The sequence below is a fragment of the Siphateles boraxobius genome, unplaced genomic scaffold (assembly GCF_051911475.1).
Source record: "Siphateles boraxobius isolate OS27281-9 unplaced genomic scaffold, OSU_SipBor_1 11, whole genome shotgun sequence".
In the NCBI taxonomy this organism is placed as follows: Eukaryota; Metazoa; Chordata; class Actinopteri; order Cypriniformes; family Leuciscidae; genus Siphateles; species Siphateles boraxobius.
In genome coordinates, this window is record NW_027508711.1 from 5,482,374 (window position 1) to 5,505,846 (window position 23,473).

General features: G+C 35.9%; 1 protein-coding gene across 4 annotated transcripts; it reads right to left on the bottom strand.

Moving 5' to 3' along the window:
- Positions 1 to 467: 467 nt before the first annotated feature.
- st8sia5 (ST8 alpha-N-acetyl-neuraminide alpha-2,8-sialyltransferase 5) lies at positions 468 to 23,400 on the bottom strand. Of its 4 annotated transcripts, XM_077194338.1 has the most exons (9): positions 22,131 to 23,400; positions 11,061 to 11,168; positions 7,956 to 8,054; positions 4,715 to 4,807; positions 4,392 to 4,478; positions 4,067 to 4,211; positions 3,006 to 3,118; positions 2,832 to 2,924; positions 468 to 2,122 (listed from the first exon to the last, which is right to left on the bottom strand). In XM_077194338.1, exons 1-9 carry the CDS (start codon positions 22,259 to 22,261, stop codon positions 1,660 to 1,662), a joined length of 1,332 nt encoding a protein of 443 aa, XP_077050453.1. In that variant the 5' UTR covers positions 22,262 to 23,400; the 3' UTR covers positions 468 to 1,659. The 4 variants fall into 4 exon arrangements, with proteins under 4 accessions (XP_077050453.1, XP_077050454.1, XP_077050457.1 ...); XM_077194339.1 differs by lacking the exon at positions 7,956 to 8,054 and having other exon boundaries at positions 22,131 to 22,525; XM_077194342.1 differs by lacking the exons at positions 7,956 to 8,054; positions 11,061 to 11,168 and having other exon boundaries at positions 22,131 to 22,525.
- Between the last annotated feature and the right edge of the window lie 73 nt (positions 23,401 to 23,473).

The following is a 23,473-nucleotide window of genomic DNA, read 5'->3' on the forward strand; positions in this document are numbered from 1 at the left end:
TGTGTGTGTGTGTGTGTGTGTGTGTGTGTGTGTGTGTGTGTGTGTGTGTGTGTGTGTGTGTGTGTGTGTGTGTGTGTGTGTGTGTGTGTGTGTGTGTGTGCGTGTGTGTGTGTGTGTGTGTGTGTGTGTGTGTGTGTGTGTAGGTAAAGGACGAGAACTCCAGAGAAATCAAACTATGTTTGTCTGATTAACACTGATTAACCTCTGAAACTGATCAATAATTTACTACTGGATCAACATCTGACACCAACTCTGGATATCTGAGAGAGAGAGAGAGAGAGAGAGAGAGAGAGAGAGAGAGAGAGAGAGAGAGAGAGAGAGAGAGAGAGAGAGAGAGAGAGAGAGAGAGAGAGAGAGAGAGAGAGAGAGAGAGAGAGAGAGAGAGAGAGAGAGAGAGAGAGAGAGAGAGAGAGAGAGAGAGAGAGAGAGAGAGACTAAAAATAATATAAAAACACCACAGAACTCACTTTAAAGAGAAGCAGATCTGTGTACTTTATTGGCTTGACAAACAACTGTACATGTGTTACCAAAACAATGGTAGGTTAACTGACAACAAAAAAACAATGCATGATAGCTAAATATGAAATAAATATTAATAAAATTCATAAATAATAAAAAGTAATAATAGAATAATATTGTGCAGTTTTAGAAATCAGTGGTGACAGACAGATAGATAGCTAGATGTCTTTAAGTTGTCTTCAAGTTTCATGAAATCAGGATCTCAAATTGCAAATATTAAAAAGTTGATTTCTTGGTAAAGTGATAAGGTCACACTGTTATCACAATATCATATATGACAGAAACAAAGCATATAAAGTTCAGCATTATGAACAAGTTCAGTCAATTTAAAAGACACTAAAACCTGAATCACGATTGTGTGTGAGAGAGAGAGAGAGACAGAGAGAGAAAAACCAATGGACTATAAAAACATTCCTCAACATAAACAACTGTGTTGGATTTGATTACACAAAGTGTTACTTCATTTGTAAATTATCATACAACTTCAGAACCTATGCGTTAAACATGTACAAGCATTTACCATTATACATAAAAGTTTCAGCTGAAATGTTCAACTTCATGCCAAACTTTATGCACTGACGTGGTTATTAATGAATGTTAAACTCGCTCTTAAAACAGTGTTATTGTTATAAAGGGCTCAATGTGCCTTAAACAGGTGCAACGTGCCACAATCTCAGGCAATTTGAATATATTTTATGTTTAATATACAACTGAGTGGACTGGGATTTTGGACCAATGATATTCCAGTGTGGAATCTGCAGAATTCCACTCTGCTACTCTGCAGAAGTAGAAACCGTAGAAATAAAACATTCTGTTTTACATAATTTGTCGCTATTTTGTTGGGCGCATGAAGTCTCCTCACAAAGTTTAAAACGTGATATCTGCTCAGATACACAAATACGACACAACTACAGAAAATCACCGAACAGGAAACACGAAACACTTTGCAACCGTCCCGACATGATTTTGTAATAAAAACACGTAGTAATAAAACGGCTGGCCTTTAAGGCAGCGATTTGGACACACGCAAGTACACATGCGTAAGTTCCGTAGTGCCAGGGGGGAGGAGCTCTGCAAACGGGAGGAGCTCTGCAAAACGAACCAATCAGATCGCACGTTCAGCACCGACCCTCGTCCTCTTCACCTGCAGGGCCCCGTGTGCACGCGCAAGATGCCGCGAGCGTGCATGTGCATGAAGTTGAAGATCTCATTCGGCATGGCGTGGAACCCGGGGCGGGGCTTGACGTTGTCATAGTAATGGTGTGTTATGAAGATCCCGGAGGGATTCATGGGAAACGCCCAGAAGCCGTAGAGATGCACTTCTTCGCATAACTCCATGGCCGCGGTGACAAGCATTAGGCCGCTGCTCAGGCGCTTGGCTCGCACGCCCTGCACGCCCCAGAAGCGCTGCACGTTCAGCAGGTACTGCGGGTGGAAGAAGAACACGCCGCGGGTTGACTGGAAGTCGTCCAGCATGTACTTAACACGGAATGACACGTCGGTGTTCCGCGTGTTGTAAAACGCCGGCAAAACCACCGAAGAGTTCTCGTAATTCCGGAGAACGTCATAAAATGGCTTCCTCCATTTCTCCAACTTTTGAAACCTGGTGCAAATAGAGAGAGATAATTAGTGTCCGAATGGTTGTGTTACAGGAATGCAAACTGATCTCATTAGTATTCATAGATAAGTTTTTGCATTAAGTATAGTTATATTTTTTATAGTTATATTTCACCCCCCAAAAAATAAATGCATAGCCTATACATATTAGTTCTGTCAAATCGATTAATCTCATCTAGCATAAAGGTTTTTGTTTACATAATATATGTGTTTGTGTATATTAGTATATTTATATATATGTATATATATATATATATATATATATATATGTGTGTGTGTGTGTGTGTGTGTGTGTGTGTGTGTGTGTGTGTACAGTATGTGCGTATATACTATACAATATATATACACACACACATATATATAAATATAATATATATTAACTCATGTAAAAGACTTATGTTAGATGTGATTTGACAGCACTAATATATATATATATATATATATATATATATATATATGTGTGTGTGTGTGTGTGTGTGTATTTATTTTTTGCTTAAAGAAAATGGAGAGTATTTTAGGTTAGTTAAGATTTGACAGTGACATTCTTTTCATGATTATTAAACATTATATATCCAAACTCTCATTATCGTAATGCTATTTTCGTATTTATATAAAAGTAACTAGTAAAAGTAAAGATTTTTTTTTTAAATCACTAAAGTAAAAACTTCAGACATATTACTGTGATGATAAATTACCTCTCAGTTATAATGCTGGGATTTATTGTTACAAGATCAGTCTTAGATCCCACATCTTCACTGTACACATCTGAGATAGGAGGAATATTACATCTGAAAGAGAGATTGAATGAGATGATCTCTAAATATTCCAATGATCTAAACAAAAACACACACAGCGCTTCTGCATTTTACCGGAAGACAAAGTCAGCGGCATCAATCTCTCGTCCACACTTGCTGCTTTTGATGATGCCGCCGTTCCCGATGACAGCACATTTTTTAAACTGGGATTTGGAATAGGGCATGTCCTGCAGTCAGAGCAGAGAATACATTCAGAAACAGGACAGGAGGAAACGAAATGGGATTACAGGGATGGTTGATTGGAGATGGTTGCTTGGCAACTGTTGCCGGCATTGAGTTTCTAGGGTGTGATCACTGCAAAAGTTGCTAGGTAACGCTTGCCTTGATACTTGATTTGTAATGTTAGTCAGGGTGTGGCTGCTTCACGCAGGAGATTCAACTGAAGAAAAATGACATCTGTGTGTGCAAAGAGACCTCATATATGCAGATATAAAATCTCCTCCTGCACCTCTGGCAAAACAATCTATTCCTATTGGAATCCGTCTTAAAGAATCTTAATTGATTCACATATGAATCTTATGTGAATCGGATTTTGTCATTCTGATTTGATTCTTCTTTGTGACACTTGTTAACACTTAAAGCCTTTATATAAGTATTTGAATGAATTACTGTATGCCTTTTAATGAACCTTATAATGCATTGCATGATCTCATTAATAACTGTAACCACAGTTATAATACATTATAATGCGTATCTATGCAGGCAATACAATGCATGAAAACATGACAAACAACTAATTTCAGACGGAATAAGGAACCTAAACAAATATAATGCATTTGAACTAGGTTTAAATCTGTTTTAATATATAAAATCTGAATTAAATCAATTAAATCTGAAAATATATAAAGTATTATAACACATTATGAATACCTCAAGTTCTATTTTATTGGAATAGTGTCTTGGTAATAATGATGGAAATAGTTAAACTCCATTAGAGTTTCTTTTCTTTTTGATGTCCATTTTATCCTCTTGGAACAAAATGTTCTAAACTATCGGAATCTAATATGAAACTTCCAATTAGGAATGGCTCTAAATGATGATGAAATTCTTCTCTTTCAAGCTCATGTGGTCAAAAAGAAGCACTTTAAAGATGAATTAACTCTACGCTCACTCACATCAGGGAGCATTTTAAAAATCTCCGGGCTGATGTGCAAGATTCCACTGGTATCCACCTCGTAACGCAGTTTAGTGCCCGAGGGAGTGTTTCTCTTCGTGGTAAACAGGAAGGAGGGGGCATTGCAGCAACGTGACAGAGACATTCTATTGGACAGGGGGAGAGATGACATCATCATCACTTTGTTACAACAAAAGAAGCCTACTGGACATCAAGAGAGATGACATCATTCCTTTGACAGAGAAGACCCATTGAGACTGTTGAAGTTGTGGTGGGATAGAAGTAGACAGGAAAGGAAAAAGTGGACTTGTGATTGTGGGACTCACTTGAAATGATCCGACTCTTCCTTGTTTTGCTCCCACTTACACGCCTGCAGGTTCCTCCATCGCTCAAACAGCTCTGATGTCTTCACCCTAAAACACACGCACGCATGAAGTCAATTACATACAGCAATAGCACAAGTGCGGTTTCCTTAAGAATCACTACTAAAGAAAGGAAAGGAAGCGGCGTTCTTGCTCAGATATTATATTTCTTTAAATAGATGCTCTTTTTACAAGGTCTGTCCTTTGAGATGAGACATTCATCAGGATATCTGACTCCCGCTGGACTGCTTACTCTCTACGTACAGACATCTGAGAGAGAAACGTACATGGTCAGTACTTTCACATCTGTGATTTCTTGCCGTAGTTCCTTGCAGGAAGTGGAGTTGAACTCCAAAGAGCCATCGGAGCGTTCCAGATACCTGCCAGAAAACAGAGAGTCAAACACTCGGCACACACTGCCATGGGCTTCCAGACTAACTGAAGATCCTTGTTGCACGTTTGCATTTCTACAGTCTTGCCAAACAATCCTGAGGGAATGCCAATGGATTTCTATCATAGCCTGGAACCAATCCTAACAGAATCAAATATGAATCCTCTAAGAACCAAATAATACATTTTCTTTATTTACACTGCATTTGTATTTCATATTAAAGGGATAGTTCGCCACAAAATTAAGATTCTGTCCTTAATTACTCACGCTCCTGTCGTTCCAAAACCGTAAGACTTTCGTTCATCTTCAGAACAGAAATAAAGCTATTTTTAATGAAATCTGAGAGCTTTCTGTCCCTCCATTGACAGCTAAGCAACTACCACTTTGACGCTTCAAAAAGTTCATAAAGAGACCGTAAGAAATATGAATTGAGCGGTTTAGTCCAAGCGTAGCTGTCAATGGAGGGACAGAAAGCTCTCAGATTTCATCAAAAAGATCTTCATTTGTGTACGATGAACAAAATAAACAACATGAGGTCGAGTAATTAATGACAGAATTTTCTGAACTTTCTGACTCCGAAGCCTCAAATTATCAAAGACAATGTCTGAAGCCCCATAATATTTCTGGTGCTTCTGCTGTAATGAGAAAGCTGCTAATGTTCAAACATTTTTATTTACAGAAACTAGGAGTGGCAATTGAAATTAGTTAAATTAAATATATAAATATTTGTCCAGTATTATTAAATTATGTAATTCCAGAGGTTTCAATAACTAAATGTTCTTCAGCGTTTAAACTTTTTGAAATTATGAAAATGTATGTATAATTACAAAATATGATATACTTATAGAAGAATATATATATATATATATATATATATATATATATATATATTTTTTTTTTTCTTTTTTTTTTCTAACAAATAGGAATTTCTACCTGATAAAATTTAGAGCTTGACATAAATAGAAATTAATTTATAAAATTGTATTAAAGTTTCCAGATTCCAATTTAGATTTTCCCTCATATAGCCTATCCAAAATGTTAACTGTAAAAAACTTTTTAAAAAACTAAAACAACAACAACAGTGAAACATTTATTTGTGTATATATGTCCATAATTTTTCTAGGTCTTCTTGTTCCCATTTGGATTGGTTCACAATTATTATAGGAATTCCATAGAAAACCTTGAGGATTCTTCAACTTTGAAGACACATTCCTTCTGATATGCAAGACAAATTCAGCTTAAAATGGTCTTTTCTGATGTTCTGAGGAGAAATATAAAAGAAATAACAGTTTCACCACGATGAGAAGAGGCAGCAGGGTTTGGATGGATGAAATATGAGTCCTCACCTTGGTTGTGAAACAGAAATACAGAAAATATGCGTTAAAAAAACATGGACTAAATGAATAAACTCTAAAATAGAATGTGTGATCTTGCCTTAGGCATGGCGTCTATGAAAACATATCAGTGCTTTGAGTTTCCATTTGAATGGGCTTTAAATGGACTGTAATGGTGGACGGACGGCCTGCTACTGCAGACCACTTACTGATATTGAAAATGACATCAGAGCCAAAATGGCTGCTAACTGCCTTTGCAGAAGCCAAAGGCCTCCCATATAACATGCACATGACTTTATGTAAAAGGCTACAAACCATACAGCACTTATATATATATATTTTCTTCTTTGTTATATAATAACATGTTCTAAAGATAGATTCCATGTGACCATATGACTATATAATAAAAAAAAATATTATTATTATCAAAAATATTTGTATTATTATAATTATTGAAAATATTTGGTAACACTTTTCGATAAATCCACTTTCTAGACATTCTACTAACTATATGTAACTTTGCAACTATATGTCAACTAACTGTCATTAGACTATTAGTACACTGTCTGCTTAATATCTGTGCTAATTTTTTTTGATGCTCCCCAACAGACATTCTACTTACTATAAGTAACTTGGCAACTACAAGTCAACTTATTCTCCTAACCCGAACCCTAACACCTAACCCTAACCTACCAGTCTACTACAGTCTACTATAGCCTACTAATACTCTAATGAGAGTTAGTTGACATGTAGTTGTAAAGTTACTTATAGTTAGTAGAATGTCTAAAGTGGACTATCGAAATAAAGTGTAACCAATTATCTTATTTTATTATTATTATTAAAATATAATAATTGTATTATAATTTTATTATATTACTATTGTAATAATAATACTGCACTGTAAAATGAAAACCTGAGTATTTAATAATAATAATAATAACAATAAGTATATAACTATTATCATTATTATTCAAAATTGATTTTATTAGTATTTAATTTTTGATTATTTTAATATTATATTTTTATATTACTATTGCATTACATATTTCCATTGTATTATTATTTAAATAGTATTTTCTTATTATTATTCATATTAATAATAATACATAAAATGCTGTTTAGTGGTTTAAATGCCATCTATACCAACACTACTTTGAATAATTAAAAAATGGTTTGTAATGAAGAGTAATGACAAAATAGCAAAGAGAGAAATAAAGTGAAGGAGCAATGGAAGGCAAGGCAGAAGAAAAAGAAACACATTTAGCGATTCCATACATCTCTGACTGGAGTGACGTCATGACATGTGACTGTGCTGTAGCCTGAAGAGGTGCACACTGGGTAATCATGAGAGACCTTATGTGTGATCAGTCAAACACCCTCGATGACACATTACAATCTTCTGTGATCATTTTTATGAAAAGAAAAACCGTAAAAAAAACTAAAAACTATTTGTTTCAGTCAAAAAGAGGCGGTGCAATGAGCAAGCGGGAATCAAGTCATGACATGACACACACACTCACACTCCACTATACAAGCTGTTTGCGTGCACACACACACACACACACACACACACAACGAGGGTCTCCCAACCTCAGGTAGAGGGGAAGGGGGTGATGGGGTCAGAGGTCAGAGGTCAAGGGACAAGGGCGGATGGAGAGTTGCAGACAACATGCAGAAACGGACCGGCGGTGTGCCGAGCACTGAGCATGAGCAGTCGGACCTTCGATGGAAAAGAAGACGGAGAAGAAACATCCTCAAGGGTTGGCAAGGAGGTGAACTGGAGATGCCATCAGTGTGGCCTACCTTTTCTTTCCTTTTTTTTTCTTCTGCATATCAGCTAGGCAGGGCGTGAAAACTACGGAGATCTGAGCCTCAGAGTGCTGAAAACTCTGACGGACACATCTGTCGAGATGCATACAAGTGGATTAGGTTTAGAGTTTAAACTTGTGGTTCAATGACCCTTCAGTTCCTGAAAACCACAACAGCAGGGTTCCCCGGGTACACATCCCATCCGTTTTCTCCACAGGGCAATAAGCAGTTAAATATAGCGGGGCTAAAGGCACATCTTAAGGAAATTGTGCTTTTCAGTTTGTGGTTGCAGAAAAAAGATATGTTTTTATTGAAAATTGATGGAGAATAGGTTTTGTAAATCATAAAAATAGTTTGTTTGTTTAAAAATCGTATAAATGTATGAGGTGGCAAGGTGGGTCTTTTACCCCACACACGGGGTAAAACCAGCACACATTTTTTATACAAATACTTAAGCCAAAAACAATATGTTTTTAATAATGTCTCATAAAGTTCATACTTGTTCAGTACAATCACTTTATACTATGTACAATTTTTGTACTAATTTTTTTAAATAAATATACGTCATTAAAAGTACAGACACAAAATTATTTTTTAAAAAAGTAAAGATTATGAAAGTATTGAATGAGATCCCATTATAAATTAATATAACTTTAGTAACCCCAACTTAATATTTGATATTTCCCATCTGAATCTAACCATGTCATCTCACCAAATGGAAAAGTCAGCCAGATATTTATTATCATATTAATTACTGTGACAGCAGGGGCGCCTTTAGCCCCAAATCTTATACTTTTATTCTTCCGTTATTAAAAAACTGTTGCTTTAATTACCTTCAACAAAACTGAAAATTATTTTTCAGATCAACAGATCATACATTTGTCTCAAAATATATTCAATAATTTTTTATCAGTTCTCATTTGCTACATAACTCTACAACATTTTTTCAAAAAATCTAATATTATATCAAATTAGTGCAGAATCAACTTTGTGCTGAGCTGAATTTTTGTTCCAACTAGTGGTTTAAAAGAGAATCAAGGTAAATGTGCCTTTAGCCCCATTATAATACTATAAATAACAGCACCCTGCATCATATTTGCTGAATGAAACCCAATCCTTGTTTCTTACCATTTTTAGGGTGCTGATTCCAAAAATAGTGCCTGTTTTTTTTTTCTCACAAAATGTTTGACATTATTTTATGCCCAATCCATGATATCAAGCTTACAATTATGGCCAGTGGCAGAAGAAAACGCTAAACAGTGAAGCTAATTTATTTATAAACTTGTGTATAAAAGTGTTTATGTAAAGTTTGTTGACATTTGTTTTTCCACTCCTTTGCAGATTAAGTTCAATGATACATTTTAAATACTCAGGGTTTCTGCAGGTTTTATGAAGGTACATTTAAGACCTTTTTAAGACCTTTTAAGACCAAGTAAAGAATTGAAGGGAACTAAATACATCAGTATGTTCTCTAAATGTAATGTCTAAGAACACTTCAGAGTTTGAAAAAACAACTTGCAACAGATATTCATTACTTTTTAATCCATTTTACAAAATAAAAGCTTAAATTCCTCCGCTCAAAACCACTAGAATATGGAAATCACTTTTTTGCTGATCACACTACAAAAAAATGATGCTTTTCCTCTGTATTTTTGTCTTGTTTTCCAATGCAAATGTCTAAAGATTCTTAAATCATGATACATTTACTTAATACAAAGTCTTGTTTTCTGTGAAACTGATCAAAATGAAGTGAGTTTATGATTGAAACAAGAAGAGATATCTGCCAATGGGCTCAGAAATATAAACTGAATTCAAAGATGATTAAAGATGTTTTAAACATGTTTATTGGAAAACAGGACAGAAATACTGAGGAAGATTTTTTCTGCAACATTTAATGCCATGATTTTATGAATTTAAAACTTTCCCCTTTAAAACCTGTTTCAGGCCTTAATTTGTGTAAGGGCGAAAAAATTATTTTTAAGACCCGCAGAAACCCATTAAAACCACACCTTTGACATTTAACTGCCTTTGTTATTTTGATAAGTGCATAAAAGCTCATACATATACAGTATAAGATGAAAAATCTTCATTCTTATTTTGTGAAGAAAAAAATGCATGAGATGGAAAGTTTTTGAACGTAGCATCATCAAATTAGGTAATAATAGGCCTTTTTTTGCAAATCAGCACAAAAAAAATCAAGATGCAGGGCTGTGTACCATTTATATCATATTTAATAATACATAATTTAATAAATATGTTTAATAACTGTATATTGCAATAACCGTAAAATATATTGTATTTTCTTAAATTAATTACTTGCTTTATAAATTGGTTTATATTGTACAATAATCTGATTCATCTACTATTTGTGCAATGCTTTATGGGATAAGTCAATTTCCATTTTAAGTGCAGTGGCTTTGCTCAGATATTTCGACATGCAAATAACTTGCACTATACAATAAACCAAACTGCATGGAATGCTGTTTCCCACAATGCAATGTGTCCAACATTTCCTTCCCCTTCCAGTATGACGAATAAACCAGAAGTAAGTTTTACAAAATGTAACATGCTACTGTTTGAAATGTGTATTATGAGATAATACAAACGATTACAATTACTATTTTAACAAGAATTAGCTAGTATACAGTGAAAGCTATATATTGTGCAATATACAGTAAGTTAGTATTCCACTGTGAAAAAAACACAGACCTACACCTTTGTCTATTTTTTCTCAGATGTTCAAACTTTCACTTCAAATCAAAGTTTATGAGGTTGCGATTCATTTCACAGCAGGTTTGGAGAAAGCGGATGGGACAAATACTTCCTGAAGTGATTACTGCTGTGCTCAATTTCTTCTTTGGAAATCTAAAAGTGAAACTCTAATTAGTCCTGGTCCTCTGATTCGCTCTGATAATCGTGAAGTGTTTTTTAGTAGCCACATCTCATCTGATTGGCTGATGGAATTAGATGTGTCTCCGGTCCATACATGCAAGCGGCTGATCACTGGCTGTGTGGCATTCTCTCTCACTTTCTCTCTCTCTCTCACTTTCTCTCTAGAGTGTTGGTGTTGTTGTTGAGAGGTTTCTGTGCGTTTTGTACCTTTTCCTCCCATTTCTGGCCGGCTTCATCGCTCCATCATCGGGGTAACTAATGAGCCCGCTCCAGTTGCCCACCTCCTCTCCTTTGAGGCGGGAAAACTGTTGCCCACTAGTGAAAAAATGAGGCAGGTCGTTTAAGGTTTCATTTATTTGTTCAAGGCAGCAAATAAATGTCAAAAACACACAGATTTGTAAGATTTGAGTTTTTTCAATTATGGCTTATCAAAGTAGGTACAACTTTGTGTATGCTGTTACTGAAAATCTTCCAGATCAGACAAGTGACATGACAAAGATGCAGACCACAACAGCCCTCCACAGACTGGAAATAACAAGTCTTTACATTTACAGAAATATCATCATTATCAGCTGCAGTCCACATGTAGCCTGCAGTGACGACAAAAGTGTTTAGCGTGTAACGTTACATGTACCTAACATTTTCAGTATGAGTCTTTTGCTTGTGTACCGAACGAAAACAGTGGAAATTCTCTCAAACTCTGTGTTGTGCCTCAAACTAAAACATGGTTTGCGCGACTGTCGAATACGTGTTGCTGTTCGGTCATTTTTGACCGAAAAATTGTGCATTTGTTTTTTTTTTGGAATGGTCTGAAAATTGGTAAAGGTTTTGGCAGTTGCTGTGAACACACACACACACACACACACACACACACACACACAAATCATGGACATGATTCGAAAATGTTAAATGGTCCTGAAAAAAAAAATAGTAACACTTGTATGGTTCGTACAACACACTTGTATTGGAAATGAATGGGAGACAGCAACCAATAATTTGGAACACCGCTTGTTTAGATTTATGTCTTTTTTCTCACAGTTTTAGAGTAAAATGTGTTTTGCAAAATATATATTTTATATAAAAATTTGTAAATGGTATTTTTGCATTTTTCATAACATTATTTAAAAAAAATCAAGTTCACCTTTTTAAACTTTTTTTTTGCCAAGTGTCGTCTTTAAAAAGAGACTGAAGTCTCAAAAGCATTCAAGATTTAGGACAGTTAAAGTTACAAATATCATTTTCAGGTTCATGCTCAAAAAGTAAATAAATGGATTATAACTACTTTATACATATAATTTAGTACCATAAAATATTAAATAAAAAAACATTCTCAATAGTTTTTTTTCCTGGTCATTTTAGTGTACCGTTACACCCCTAGTATTTAAACACTTCAAAATGTCAATAACAAGAGTATCGAACCAAGTGGCATCTGCAAACAAAAGCTGCACTAGTTTTTAAGTAACCTTGCTTGAAAAGTGTGCTTGTCCTTTCTTTCCTTAAAATAATAATAGTAATTTGGTTTGTTATTATATTATCTAATCCAAAGACATTCAGACATTTTTAAGTGAGACTTATATCTTGAAAAAGCAAAAGTGTTGATATAGTACTGTACTGTATTAGACCTTCTCTCTGTTACAAACATCACAATAAATTCAGGAAAACACTGAATAATTTTATCTGAACTGAAGACATGTATTACCATTCAAAAGTGTGGGGTCGGTAAGACTTTTTCATGTTTTTGAAAATTTTCAAAAATCAAGGCTGCATTTATTTGATGATGAATACAATAAAACCAGTAATATTGTGAGGTATTATTACAATTTAAACTCTTTTCTTTTTGAATATATTTTAGAATGCAATTTACTGATCAAAGCTGAATTTTCAGCATCATTACTCCAGTCTTCAGTGTCACATGATCCTTCAGAAATCATTCTAATATGGTGATTTGCTGCACAAGAAACATTTCTGATTATTATCAATGATTATGAAAAAGACTTGGAAATAGGGCTACATTTCATATCAGGATTCTTTGAATATAAAGTTCAAAAGAACAGCATTCATTTGAAATAGTCTTTTGTAACATTATACATGTCTTTACTATCACTTTTGATCAATTTAATGCATCCTTGCTGAATAAAAGAATCAATTTCTTTCAAAAACAAGACAATCTTACTGACCACAAACCTATGAACGGTATATAGTGTAAATAGTATTTAAAATACAGATGTTGCAAATCTTCACCCTGCACATGGTCTTATTTTGCATGTTTCTGGATATTAATCTTACTGGTGCTTATTTTGGCTTCAGTGCTTTATGGATTAAAACACTGATAAACAAAGAGAGAGAGAGAGAGAGAGAGAGAGAGAGAGAGAGAGAGAGAGAGAGAGAGAGAGAGATCAGACATATGCTGGGTAAGAAGAAAAGCAATAGTCCTGATTATTTTACAGGCATTTGGGAGATAAGACATTGCTTGTAAAATCATAATAAAAAACAATGTATCTAGGATCTTCTTTTAAAAATGTATTAGTGAATGTATTTGAATTTTTTTTTTTTTACTAAACCAATCAGGCAGTTTCATATAGACAGCATTTCAATAGAAATGTTTAAATCTGTGAACAACATGATGCCATCTCTCTTTTTTGGTACATTGTTGTCCCTGAAGAGAAAGTACACTAGTTTAGAAATTCGCTGCAGTAGCCGACATGCACATCCATATCCTGAAATAATCAGTTTAATGTGGACATCAGCTCTTCAAATTCCTGTAAACAGTGTGACCAGGATGAGAAATGCAAACTCAGCTGCTAATGTGAAGAGGGAGAGAGAGAGAGAGAGAGAGAGAGAGAGAGAGAGAGAGAGAGAGAGAGAGAGAGAGAGAGAGAGAGAGGAGGAGGATATGAAGGATAGATGCTATTCTGCAGACGAGTAAATAAGGTCACAGCTGAAGATGTAGCTAAATGTCAATACTTTTTCTGCACTTAGCAAATCAATATCTCCAGGACAAAGGGGAAATTTCAAGCCTGGAAGTAAAATAATGGCAAATGTTTTTGAAACAAAAAAGCCTGTTGAATTGTAGGCTACTTGAAAAAATTAGGCATTTCCTTAACCATGCTTGCATTTTAATGCATTGTATTTTTAGGACTTGCATTTTTATAGGCTGAAATTCAGCATGTTTGAATATTTAAGCTGTGAATATTTCAATTCAAAACATTTCAAACACATTTTCATTATTCAAAATTCAATTGTCCATATTCACATTTCACATTTCACGCCCAAAATATTCAAACTGTTTAAAAATACAACCTATAATATTCAACAGGTAATTTTCAGTCCATTTTATTTCGCTTTGCAAATTCGCCTCCACAAATTCAGTGGTTCAAATTCGACAGTAAATTCAACATTGACATCCAGGAACTGCAGGAAAAGCAGTAGATTACCGAGCATAATCTCCATCTGCTGTTAGTCATCCTCACCAGCAGGGAGTGCTAGCGCGTGTTGTTGACGAAGCCCGAGCAACAGTTAGAGCAAGCCATTCATTCATAAAAACTAATTTACAGCAATTTAAAGCTGCAGTAGGTAACTTTTGTAAACAAATATTTGTTAAAACTGTCATTATGTCCTGACAGTAGAATATGAGACAGATAATCTGTGAAAAAATCAAGCTCCTCTGGCTCCTCCCTTTGGTCCTATTGCCATTTGCAGAAATACACCGCTCCTGGTCAGAAACAACCAATCAGAGCCAGGAGGAATGTCTTAGCAGTGTCAATCACGCTCGTGTACGCACTGATCACCCCTCTCTTGCACAGCGCGAGCGCGTACCGTCGTTCGTGACTCTCCTGTTCGAACTCGTTCATACAAATGAACAAATCTTTCATTCTTTTCTTTCAACGAACGAAATGACTCGAAAAAAGATTTGTTCATTTTGATGAACGAGTTCGAACAGGATCACGAACGTGCATCACAGAACAGAGCAAGGCGAACATTTGTGTCTATAAAACTTAAAGTTTTTTATTTATTTTTGAAATGAGCGATCGTTTCGCTAGATAAGACCCTTATTCATCGTCTGGTATCGTTTAAAGCCCTTTGTTATCGTTAAAAGCCTGGAATGTTTTCAACAAAAACCTTAATTTCTTTTCGACTGAAGAAAGAAAGACATGGACATCTTGGATGACATGGGGGTGAGTAAATTATCAGCAAAAGTTTTTTTAAAAGTGAACTAATCCTTTAACGTTATCTTACTAGCTATTTATAACTTATAGAAAGAGTGCAACGTTATAAAGTTACATGTATTGCGAAATACGTAACGATTTGAGGACCAAGTTTGTAGTCAAAGTATGGCCAGGCCATAGTCAATGTAAAGCATATTGTTGATGTTTCGTCCCTATTAGTGAATGTTCCATAACTGTTTATAATCCGCCGTCATCGGTGGTCCTGTTTACTAGCCTGCTCGTTCACGGCATGCTCCGCTGTGGGGGAGGAGCTGTGGAGGGAGGGCTGTAGCGCAGCAGAGAGCAAGGGGGGTTTGGACATGTAAGTTGTGCTTGTTCAAATTTTCAGGCTAAGTCAACATTTTCTCAAAACTCCCTACTGCAGCTTTAAGTGTATTCGTTTATATTGTAAGGAACTCAGCTTTTTTGGAAATATTAATAATCAATAATATCTTGTTATTATTAATTATAAATATTTGGGTCAGTTAATTGGATTAACTTGATGTGGCTGAATTAATATTACAATCAATTAATCAGTTCGTCCAAAGAACTATTTTGATTATTAATTTATTCTAAGAAAAGGGTATCTTCCATGATCACACAAGAATAATTATTTCTTCGCCTGTACAGCACTTTGAGCCAGTAGCAAAAACCGTGATCGTAAAGTGACTTGTATTGCAAACAAAACAGAACCAAATACATATTATGTACAAGTTTTATTAACTAAATATAGATATTTATATGAATATAAATAAACTAAACAACATACACACATGAATACATAAATAGGTTAGTGATAGGATGAAATTGGAAACCGGAAGAGGGTCTATGAGAAGAACCATCAGAATTTCATTTTCACATTTCATTGAATTGGATACTTGCATTTGTAATGGGAACAATTCTTGAAGTTGTTGAAAATTGAAGTCGTTGATGGTTCCGGCAGTGTCAAGTGGAAGTTGGTTGAGCGTTCTCTTTCTCCAGGAACGCATGACTGGTTTGGTGAAGGCCTGGGACTCTGTTGAGGCCACGCCGAGCACCCAGGAGAAGTGAGGAAGTCGGAAGGATGGGTGATTGGAGTCGTTGTTGGTTGGAGTCTTTGTTGGTTGGAGTCTTTGTTCCAAAACTCCTGAGATTGTCCTTGGTTCTTTGTGAGAGAGTCTTCTCTCTTTTCCATGAGGCCGGATCTGGTTGGAATCGAGGCCTGCTGGGCCCTGGGGCCCTCGTGGAGGGGGAGGGGGCTCCCCAGTCTCACCAGAACAGTGTTGCGGCTGGATGAAAAAACTAAGAGAGGGAGGTCACATGTGGAATGTCTCTAATAAGGCCTGGAGAAGATCCTCCCCTAAGGTTTGAATGGACCTATGAGTAAGGTGACATGTCCGAGAGGGGAAGCGGCTCTTAGTTTATTTATGGTCTTTGTCCCCAGCATGCTTAGACTGTTCATTCAAGCTCAAATAGACATAACAAATTCACATTGCATTCTAAGAGAAGGTGATGTACATCAAAGTGTGTGTCATTAAATGAGGATTAATTTGCTATGAAGCATGATACAGGTGAGGTTATATTGACCGTTGGGTGGTCGTTCAACCACATACACCCCAATCAAACATACCATGTTGTTATACCTAATAGTACACGAGACAGTAAATCATCACAGTTTCTGTGAGGCATGTTCCTTCATAGATCAGAGTAACACCGCAAAGTTTATTTAATTAAAGATGGTCTCTCTCTCTTAAGCATGTGGCGCATGTGGCCACATTCCTTTGAGGTCGTAAAGTCTGTTATCAGTCTTAAAGTGTTCTGTAACCGGACACCCGGCTGACAAAGTAACTTCATTTGTGAGGTTAGTTTTGGGGGAGAGTTTCATAGACCTTTATATTCATTAAATATAGTGAATATGAATAATTAGTGTGTGTCTGATTGGTCCAGACCCTACAATATTGTATCGTCATTATTATGACGGCTGTTTTATGTTAAATTCAGCGTCTTCACGGTTACTTTTCCTGTGTAGCCTAACGTAACGTGCATCTTTCTCTACCGTGAACTAGATTATAATGTTATTCCCCCGATGCGGATGTACAGATCCAATGTTACATTTGAGGTAGACATATATTTATCTTGGTTGTTTAGTTGCCTTAACCTTATTGGCTATAGGCTATAGGCTATAGCGATGTGCTGCACGCAGTAGACTTCTAGGGTTCCCCTCAATAATTCAGGATTCCCCTGCTGGACATATAAAAGGCTTAACGCAGCTTAATGGACTAATACAGTGATATAAAAGATCAAACTCGCAGGTAAGCAGATGGACTCAGAATATGAACTTAACGCACAAAGTTTAATGCTGAGCATTTCCCAGTGATACTGGCATAAAGTTGGCATTGGACAATTCGCACATTTAGGGACCGTCTCTAAAGTTACATACGACAGGTATACACGTTTCTAACTTCAATAGCTTTTGAAGAGAACGACTTATAGTCATAAAACCAACTGTAAAGTGTTCATGTAGGTTTCAGGCATACTGCGCAGCCTTTAGATTTTTGATATTTATTCAAATAAATTGAAGTTTGCTATTAAAGTTAGATACGTGTATATCAATGTTGAATGCATAGATATAAACACAGTTAAACTAACAATAGGACAACAATATGCAAGTGCTATGACCCTTCCCAGTTTAATCTAATGCGATAGGCCTACATGTAGGCATATGTATGTATCTAATATATATAGGCCCATATATATATATATATATATATATATATATATATATAGAAAATGTTAGTATTAATTGATCAAGTGTTGATTTTATGCCAGTATATCACTGGGAAACACTTCATATTCTGAGTCCATCTGCTTGCCTGTAGCCTATACAGCCTACATCCCCAATATGGTGCGAGTTTGTTCTTTTATATTACTGTATTAGTCCATTAAGCTACGATATCCTTGAGTATGATGAGGTATTGAGGGAAACCGATTATAATCCCGTTCATGGTAGATAAATCTGATAACATGTAGGCTACACAGGGAAAGTAACAAGGAAAGTTATTGAATTAAATCGCACATACACTGACCCAGATAATCATCACAAAAAACTTAATGCATGCTCAATTGCTGTAAATGAGTTTTTATGAATGAATTCCTGCAGTTCCTGGAGGATGTCAATGTTGAATTTTATGTCGAATTTGAACCACTGAATTTGTGGAAGCGAATTTGCAAAGCGAAATGAAATGGACCAAAAAATTGCCTGTTGAATATTATAGGTTGTATTTTTAAACCGTTTGGATATTTTGCAAGTGAAATATAAAAGGTGAATTTGAATTATTGAATTTATAATAAGGAAAACGTGTTCGAAATGTTTTGAATTGAAATATTCACAGCTTAAATATTAAATCATGTTGAATTTCAGCCCATGCCCGTCAGTCAAAATGCAAGCATGGTTAATGCAATGCATATTTTTTTCAAGTAGTGCAATTCAACAGGCTTTTTTGTTTCAAACACATTTGGCATTATTTTAGGCTACTTCCATACTAAAAGTAGCACCAGTGTAACAGAAGCTAAGAGGAAATCGTAATAAAATAACCTTGTTGCAATAGATTAATATGCATAAACGTCTATATACAGCAATCGCTTCTTGCCCTAGCCAGTTCAATGCGATTTTATCTTGAGCTGTAACTCCGCGCCAACCTCTGCACAACATGACAGCTTTAAGAATAATTGCAATGGCATTAGAAGGCCAACTCCACCATAAAGTGCTTTTAATAATTATAATATAATTTAACCTGACAGAAGCTTTTAAGAGTACGTTTTATTCAGTGCCTTTATACAGTTCTGTGGATGCATTATTAATGCATGCATTTGTCAGTGTCTCCACAGCGGCAGCCAGGCTGACGTGTAGAGCAGCAATCTGAGAGCTGTGTTTGTCCCCGCTTTAATGCTGAACTGATGTAAATATCAAAATAACTTCACTGTCACATGCTTACACATATTCTGCAGTGCATATACAAACTTCATCGCTTAGAGGTTGCTCCTCCATAGTGCAGGAGACTTAGAGGTGCAGTAAGCGATTTATGAGAAATGCTGTTGATGTTTGAAATCACCAAAACAAACGCGCTCGTACACAAAATGATTACACCCTTATCTTGATAGCTCTGCCCCCAAATCAACAAACACGCTATACACAGGCACCTCCCCCTTATGAGTGGACACAACCCTTTCTGCTGATTGGCTACAAATGTGTTTGGTGCTCTTCCTGATTCACTTTCAACAGCATTTCTCAGAAATCACTTACTGCACCTTTGATGGTGATATTTTGACATTTTCTGAAGAAAATGTGTAAGTGGTGCTCAGAGTCCAAAAATCTAGTAATACTAGTAGTCTATTATATTTTCACATTACATTAAAAATACTTTTAGAATCAATATTTATAAAGGCACAATTGAAAAAACATGATGATCATGATGAGTTGCATGTTGATTCAGAACCCAGTTAATTCAGATTCCAGACTGAGTCAATGATTCATGAAGCGATCTGACAGTAGGGCATATGGCTGCGTCCGAAATGGCATACTCTCGTGAGTAGGTACTTATTTTGAATAAGCTTTGTGACCACTTAAAAACCATTAACTTTACTTAATGTCTTCTTTTACAACTTCATTGTAAAAATGTAGTAATATGTACTGTTCACACATGCCTTTGTTACTTAGAAAACCGAAGATTAATTGGTTGGTTTAAGTACCAAAAATAAAAGAGCAGTGTCAATTCTTAATATAATTTTCACTCGTTTCCTCCACTTATGCATATCTTCCTTAGTTGCGTTCATTCATTTTCCAAAGTCATCTTGAATGTTTGAATTTTCAACTGAAAAGTCTGAGAGAAGAACACATAAGATCATAAATTGATGTTGATTTCCTAAAATGGTTTTGTTAGTGTTCCCTTTGGTTGGGCACTTGGAACATCATTTATAAGACTATAATTCTGTTCCTATTGATGAAGGTGATCCAACAAGAAATCACAGTTATTTGTGGTTTCAAAGGAATAGAAGTAATAAATATGTTGCTTTAAAAAGGTAACCAACCAGATCATTACCCAGTTTACTTTTCAAGTAGAATTATGATCTGTTATAATTGTATTCCTAACACTAATGTTATAAACGGCTTGATAAACACCCCATGTAGTTGTGACAATATCTTGCAAATGACCTTGCTTGAGTCACACACAGACATCAGCATTCAGCATGCAAAACAAATCAATGGCAACAATTTTATTTATTTGTTTTAATAATTGTTTTACATTTTATGCAATTGCTTAATTTTTTTATACCGCAGAGTTCACTCTGGGAGTCAGTAATTCTGAGTAGCTTTACTAAGTCAAGAGTAAATCTATAAAGTCAATTATCAAGTACTCTCTACAGTTCTTTTTTAGTTGCTAGAACTGTTGTGTAAGTGAACTAGACTAACAGCAATTGTCAGAACATCATAAAAATCCTATTTCACTTTACTTCGTTTTTTTAAGTCAATCGGTTTGCATGCTTTTTTTAAGTAGGGTTAATTAGAGTTTACAGTGCAGAAGACGGAAGTAGTAGGTCATCCGGGTACTTTGCCGGAAGTAGTAGGTCATCTGGGTACTTTTTGCCTACTCTTTGAGTACTGTGAATTCGGACATGATAGCGTTTCTATGACTTTCCCAAAATAAATGTTTATTGATCCAAGCCAAATGAGCAGTTCTACTAGAATAAACCTTAATATGGCTTTACACCCTCTTTAAGTCTATGGGATTTTTAAACTATTTTTTATCATTCACCAGGGTTTAGGATTTGGCCAAAGCCATAATCATTTGACAGTTTAGGAATAGAAAATACCATTACCCTTGGCAAAACACCACTAAAAATATAGAATGACCCAGATAACGTGATCTTGGAAGTCAAATGTTTCATATTCAGACTATTACTTGGTCTTAAGTTCATTTTCATAATGAAAGCATATGTTTTTTTAGTAAATCTGAGCTCAGTTTTTTATTCACAGATCTGCTTTGAAACACTAAGGAAAGGCAAAAACTCAAGTCTCCATTTGATCTCCATTGCTGTAAGGTTTTGAATCTGCAGTTTACATGTTACATTAAATCCAAACAATCACCCACCCATACGCTTGTTTCTCTCCACTTCAGCAGAATAGATACGGGGTACAGGACAGCATTCATGCAATCAAAACGCAGCCGTCAGGCTCTTATGTCATGAATGCTGAGTGTGTGTTAGAGGTGGACGCAGGAGGGGGGTTCAGGTGGGAGTGTGAGAAAGCTCGAATTCAGCATATGGGCATCTGCTGGGACGCAGGAACCATAATGCACTGGGGGTGCTTCTTACGAGAGACGCCATTTTACATAGAAAAACACACACACACACGCACACTCAAACACCCTCGCAATGCTGAGCCCTCTCACTGTGCTTACCTCCGCCCCCAAAAAAACTCGAAAATGATTCACCTAGCTTATTCTTAGTATGATGTCATTTTGATGTAAGTGGACCCAAAAAAGGTATGAAATTTGGGTCTTATGAAACAGCACCATGATTTCAATGCATAATTAATTTTCAGTGCTTGAATCTAGGCTATGTGCTCATGCAAAAAAACAACAACCAAAAAAAAAGTCAGAGGCTACATCACAGTCTTCCAGTGCACTTTTTTTTATAGCCTATATCGTATTATGGACATAACAAGGTTCTGCAATATATGGATTTTTGCTGTCACACAGGTTTATGCAAGATGTATGAGCTGTTTAAAGGGCTGAAGATAGAAAAAACAAACAAATCAAGAAGAGAAAAATAAACAGAGGAATAAGAAAAACAGACTTAAGCGTCTCGCTGCATAGACAGTCATTCAAGGGACTGTGTATGGCATGATTTAATGGAGCTCAAATTTAAGAGGTTTTGAAGCAATATGGGTGCAATATGACTAGAATACGTCTAATAACTGGTGAAGACTTTCATATTATAAGTATAAAGTATGCCTTATTATACAGAACAGATACCCACACAGAAGTTTTTTTTTTTTTTGCATTATGCACCATTGATAAAATCATAATCTTACCTTTTAATGTAGTTCTTCCCATAGAGGATTTGCTGCAATAAGGTAACCAGTCCAAAAGCACATATGAAAATAAAACAGAGGGATCTGTTTCCTAGCAGATCTCTACTATATGTCGGATCTGAGTAGCCCATCCTTCAGAAAGCCACGGTCGCTATTGCACTACAGAATGAGAAGACACATCGAGGCACACCCGCGCGTGTTTACCGTCCTCACAGGCACTGATGCGCGCTCAGTCTCCATAGCAGCTGCCGTTCGCCTCAGTGTCGCGTTTGAGCAGTCTGCCCGTGCATATGTCTGAGAAAGCGCAAGTATCACTGCCCACTGAGGTGAATCTTCTGTATGCGGACGGGTAGAAATCTCGCATCACCTGCAAAGACGCGACACTCCTGCAGAATGCGCGTCACGAATGCAGAGCGCGCGCAGTCGGTGACGCGCTCCCCTCCCTCTCATCAGCACCAATGGGGCAGGGAGGGATTGCAGACCTAGACTGGTTTCAAACCATTAAAGAAAGACGACACAAGGGTTTAGGGGGCATTAGAGCAGTATCAATGACTGCAATTACAAGAGAAACATGCTTTGCAGCGCTAGTTGGACATTATGTTTGGTTGGCCAAACAAAACGCCATTATGATAACATGAGTAATGCAGAAAAGATTAACTAAATAAAATCATATTAATAAAATAGTGATACATATGTGATAATAATATAATGAACATAAGTGATAGTAAAAGTAAGAGGAAATAATTATTTCTCATTGGAAGGCCATTTTAATGTTTTCACCTAGGTGATTATTTTTAACTGACAAACAAAATTTAAATATTTTACTGTGATGACATCATACTATATGGGAGAAAAGTGTCAAAAACAGGAATTGCATGAAAAGGAATCAGTGATTTATCATGCAGTGATATCAGAGGATTGTGTATGGCCTATGAAGGTCATAAAGGATTTTTTTAGGGGCAGTTTGAGACGTTTTTGGCAGCTGTGTTATTCATGTTTACATTGACTGTGAGCCCCTGCAGTTAAAATACCATGTGTAAAAGACAAATCAATAAAATGGCTGGCTTTGTTTCCCGAAGAAAATGCTAAGCAACACATTAAATTCATCCTATTTACTTTTGTTGTCTTTAAATTAAGCTAATTATAAATTACTACACCAAACCCTCCACCTAAACCTAACATTAACAGGAATCTTTAGTACAATCTTAAGTTTAAGATGTTAAGACATAATTTCCTCAAGATGTTTTGATGGTTATAGTCAGATGTGTATAATGGTTGTACTTCTATAGGCTATAATGTAAATATGCTATATTAATAGGCTAAATCTTGCTATCGTAGTTGGC

Bases quoted from the DNA above. Each gene is read 5' to 3' on its own strand.
- st8sia5 (XM_077194338.1), bottom strand. From the start codon at position 22,261: ATGGGCTACTCAGATCCGACATATAGTAGAGATCTGCTAGGAAACAGA. The intron at 11,169-22,130 runs GTAAGATTATGA...TTTTTTCACTAG, and splicing joins GGGAAGAACTACATTAAAAG to TGGGCAACAGTTTTCCCGCC. The intron at 3,119-4,066 runs GTGAGTGAGCGT...CTCTGACTGCAG, and splicing joins TTTTTAAAATGCTCCCTGAT to GACATGCCCTATTCCAAATC.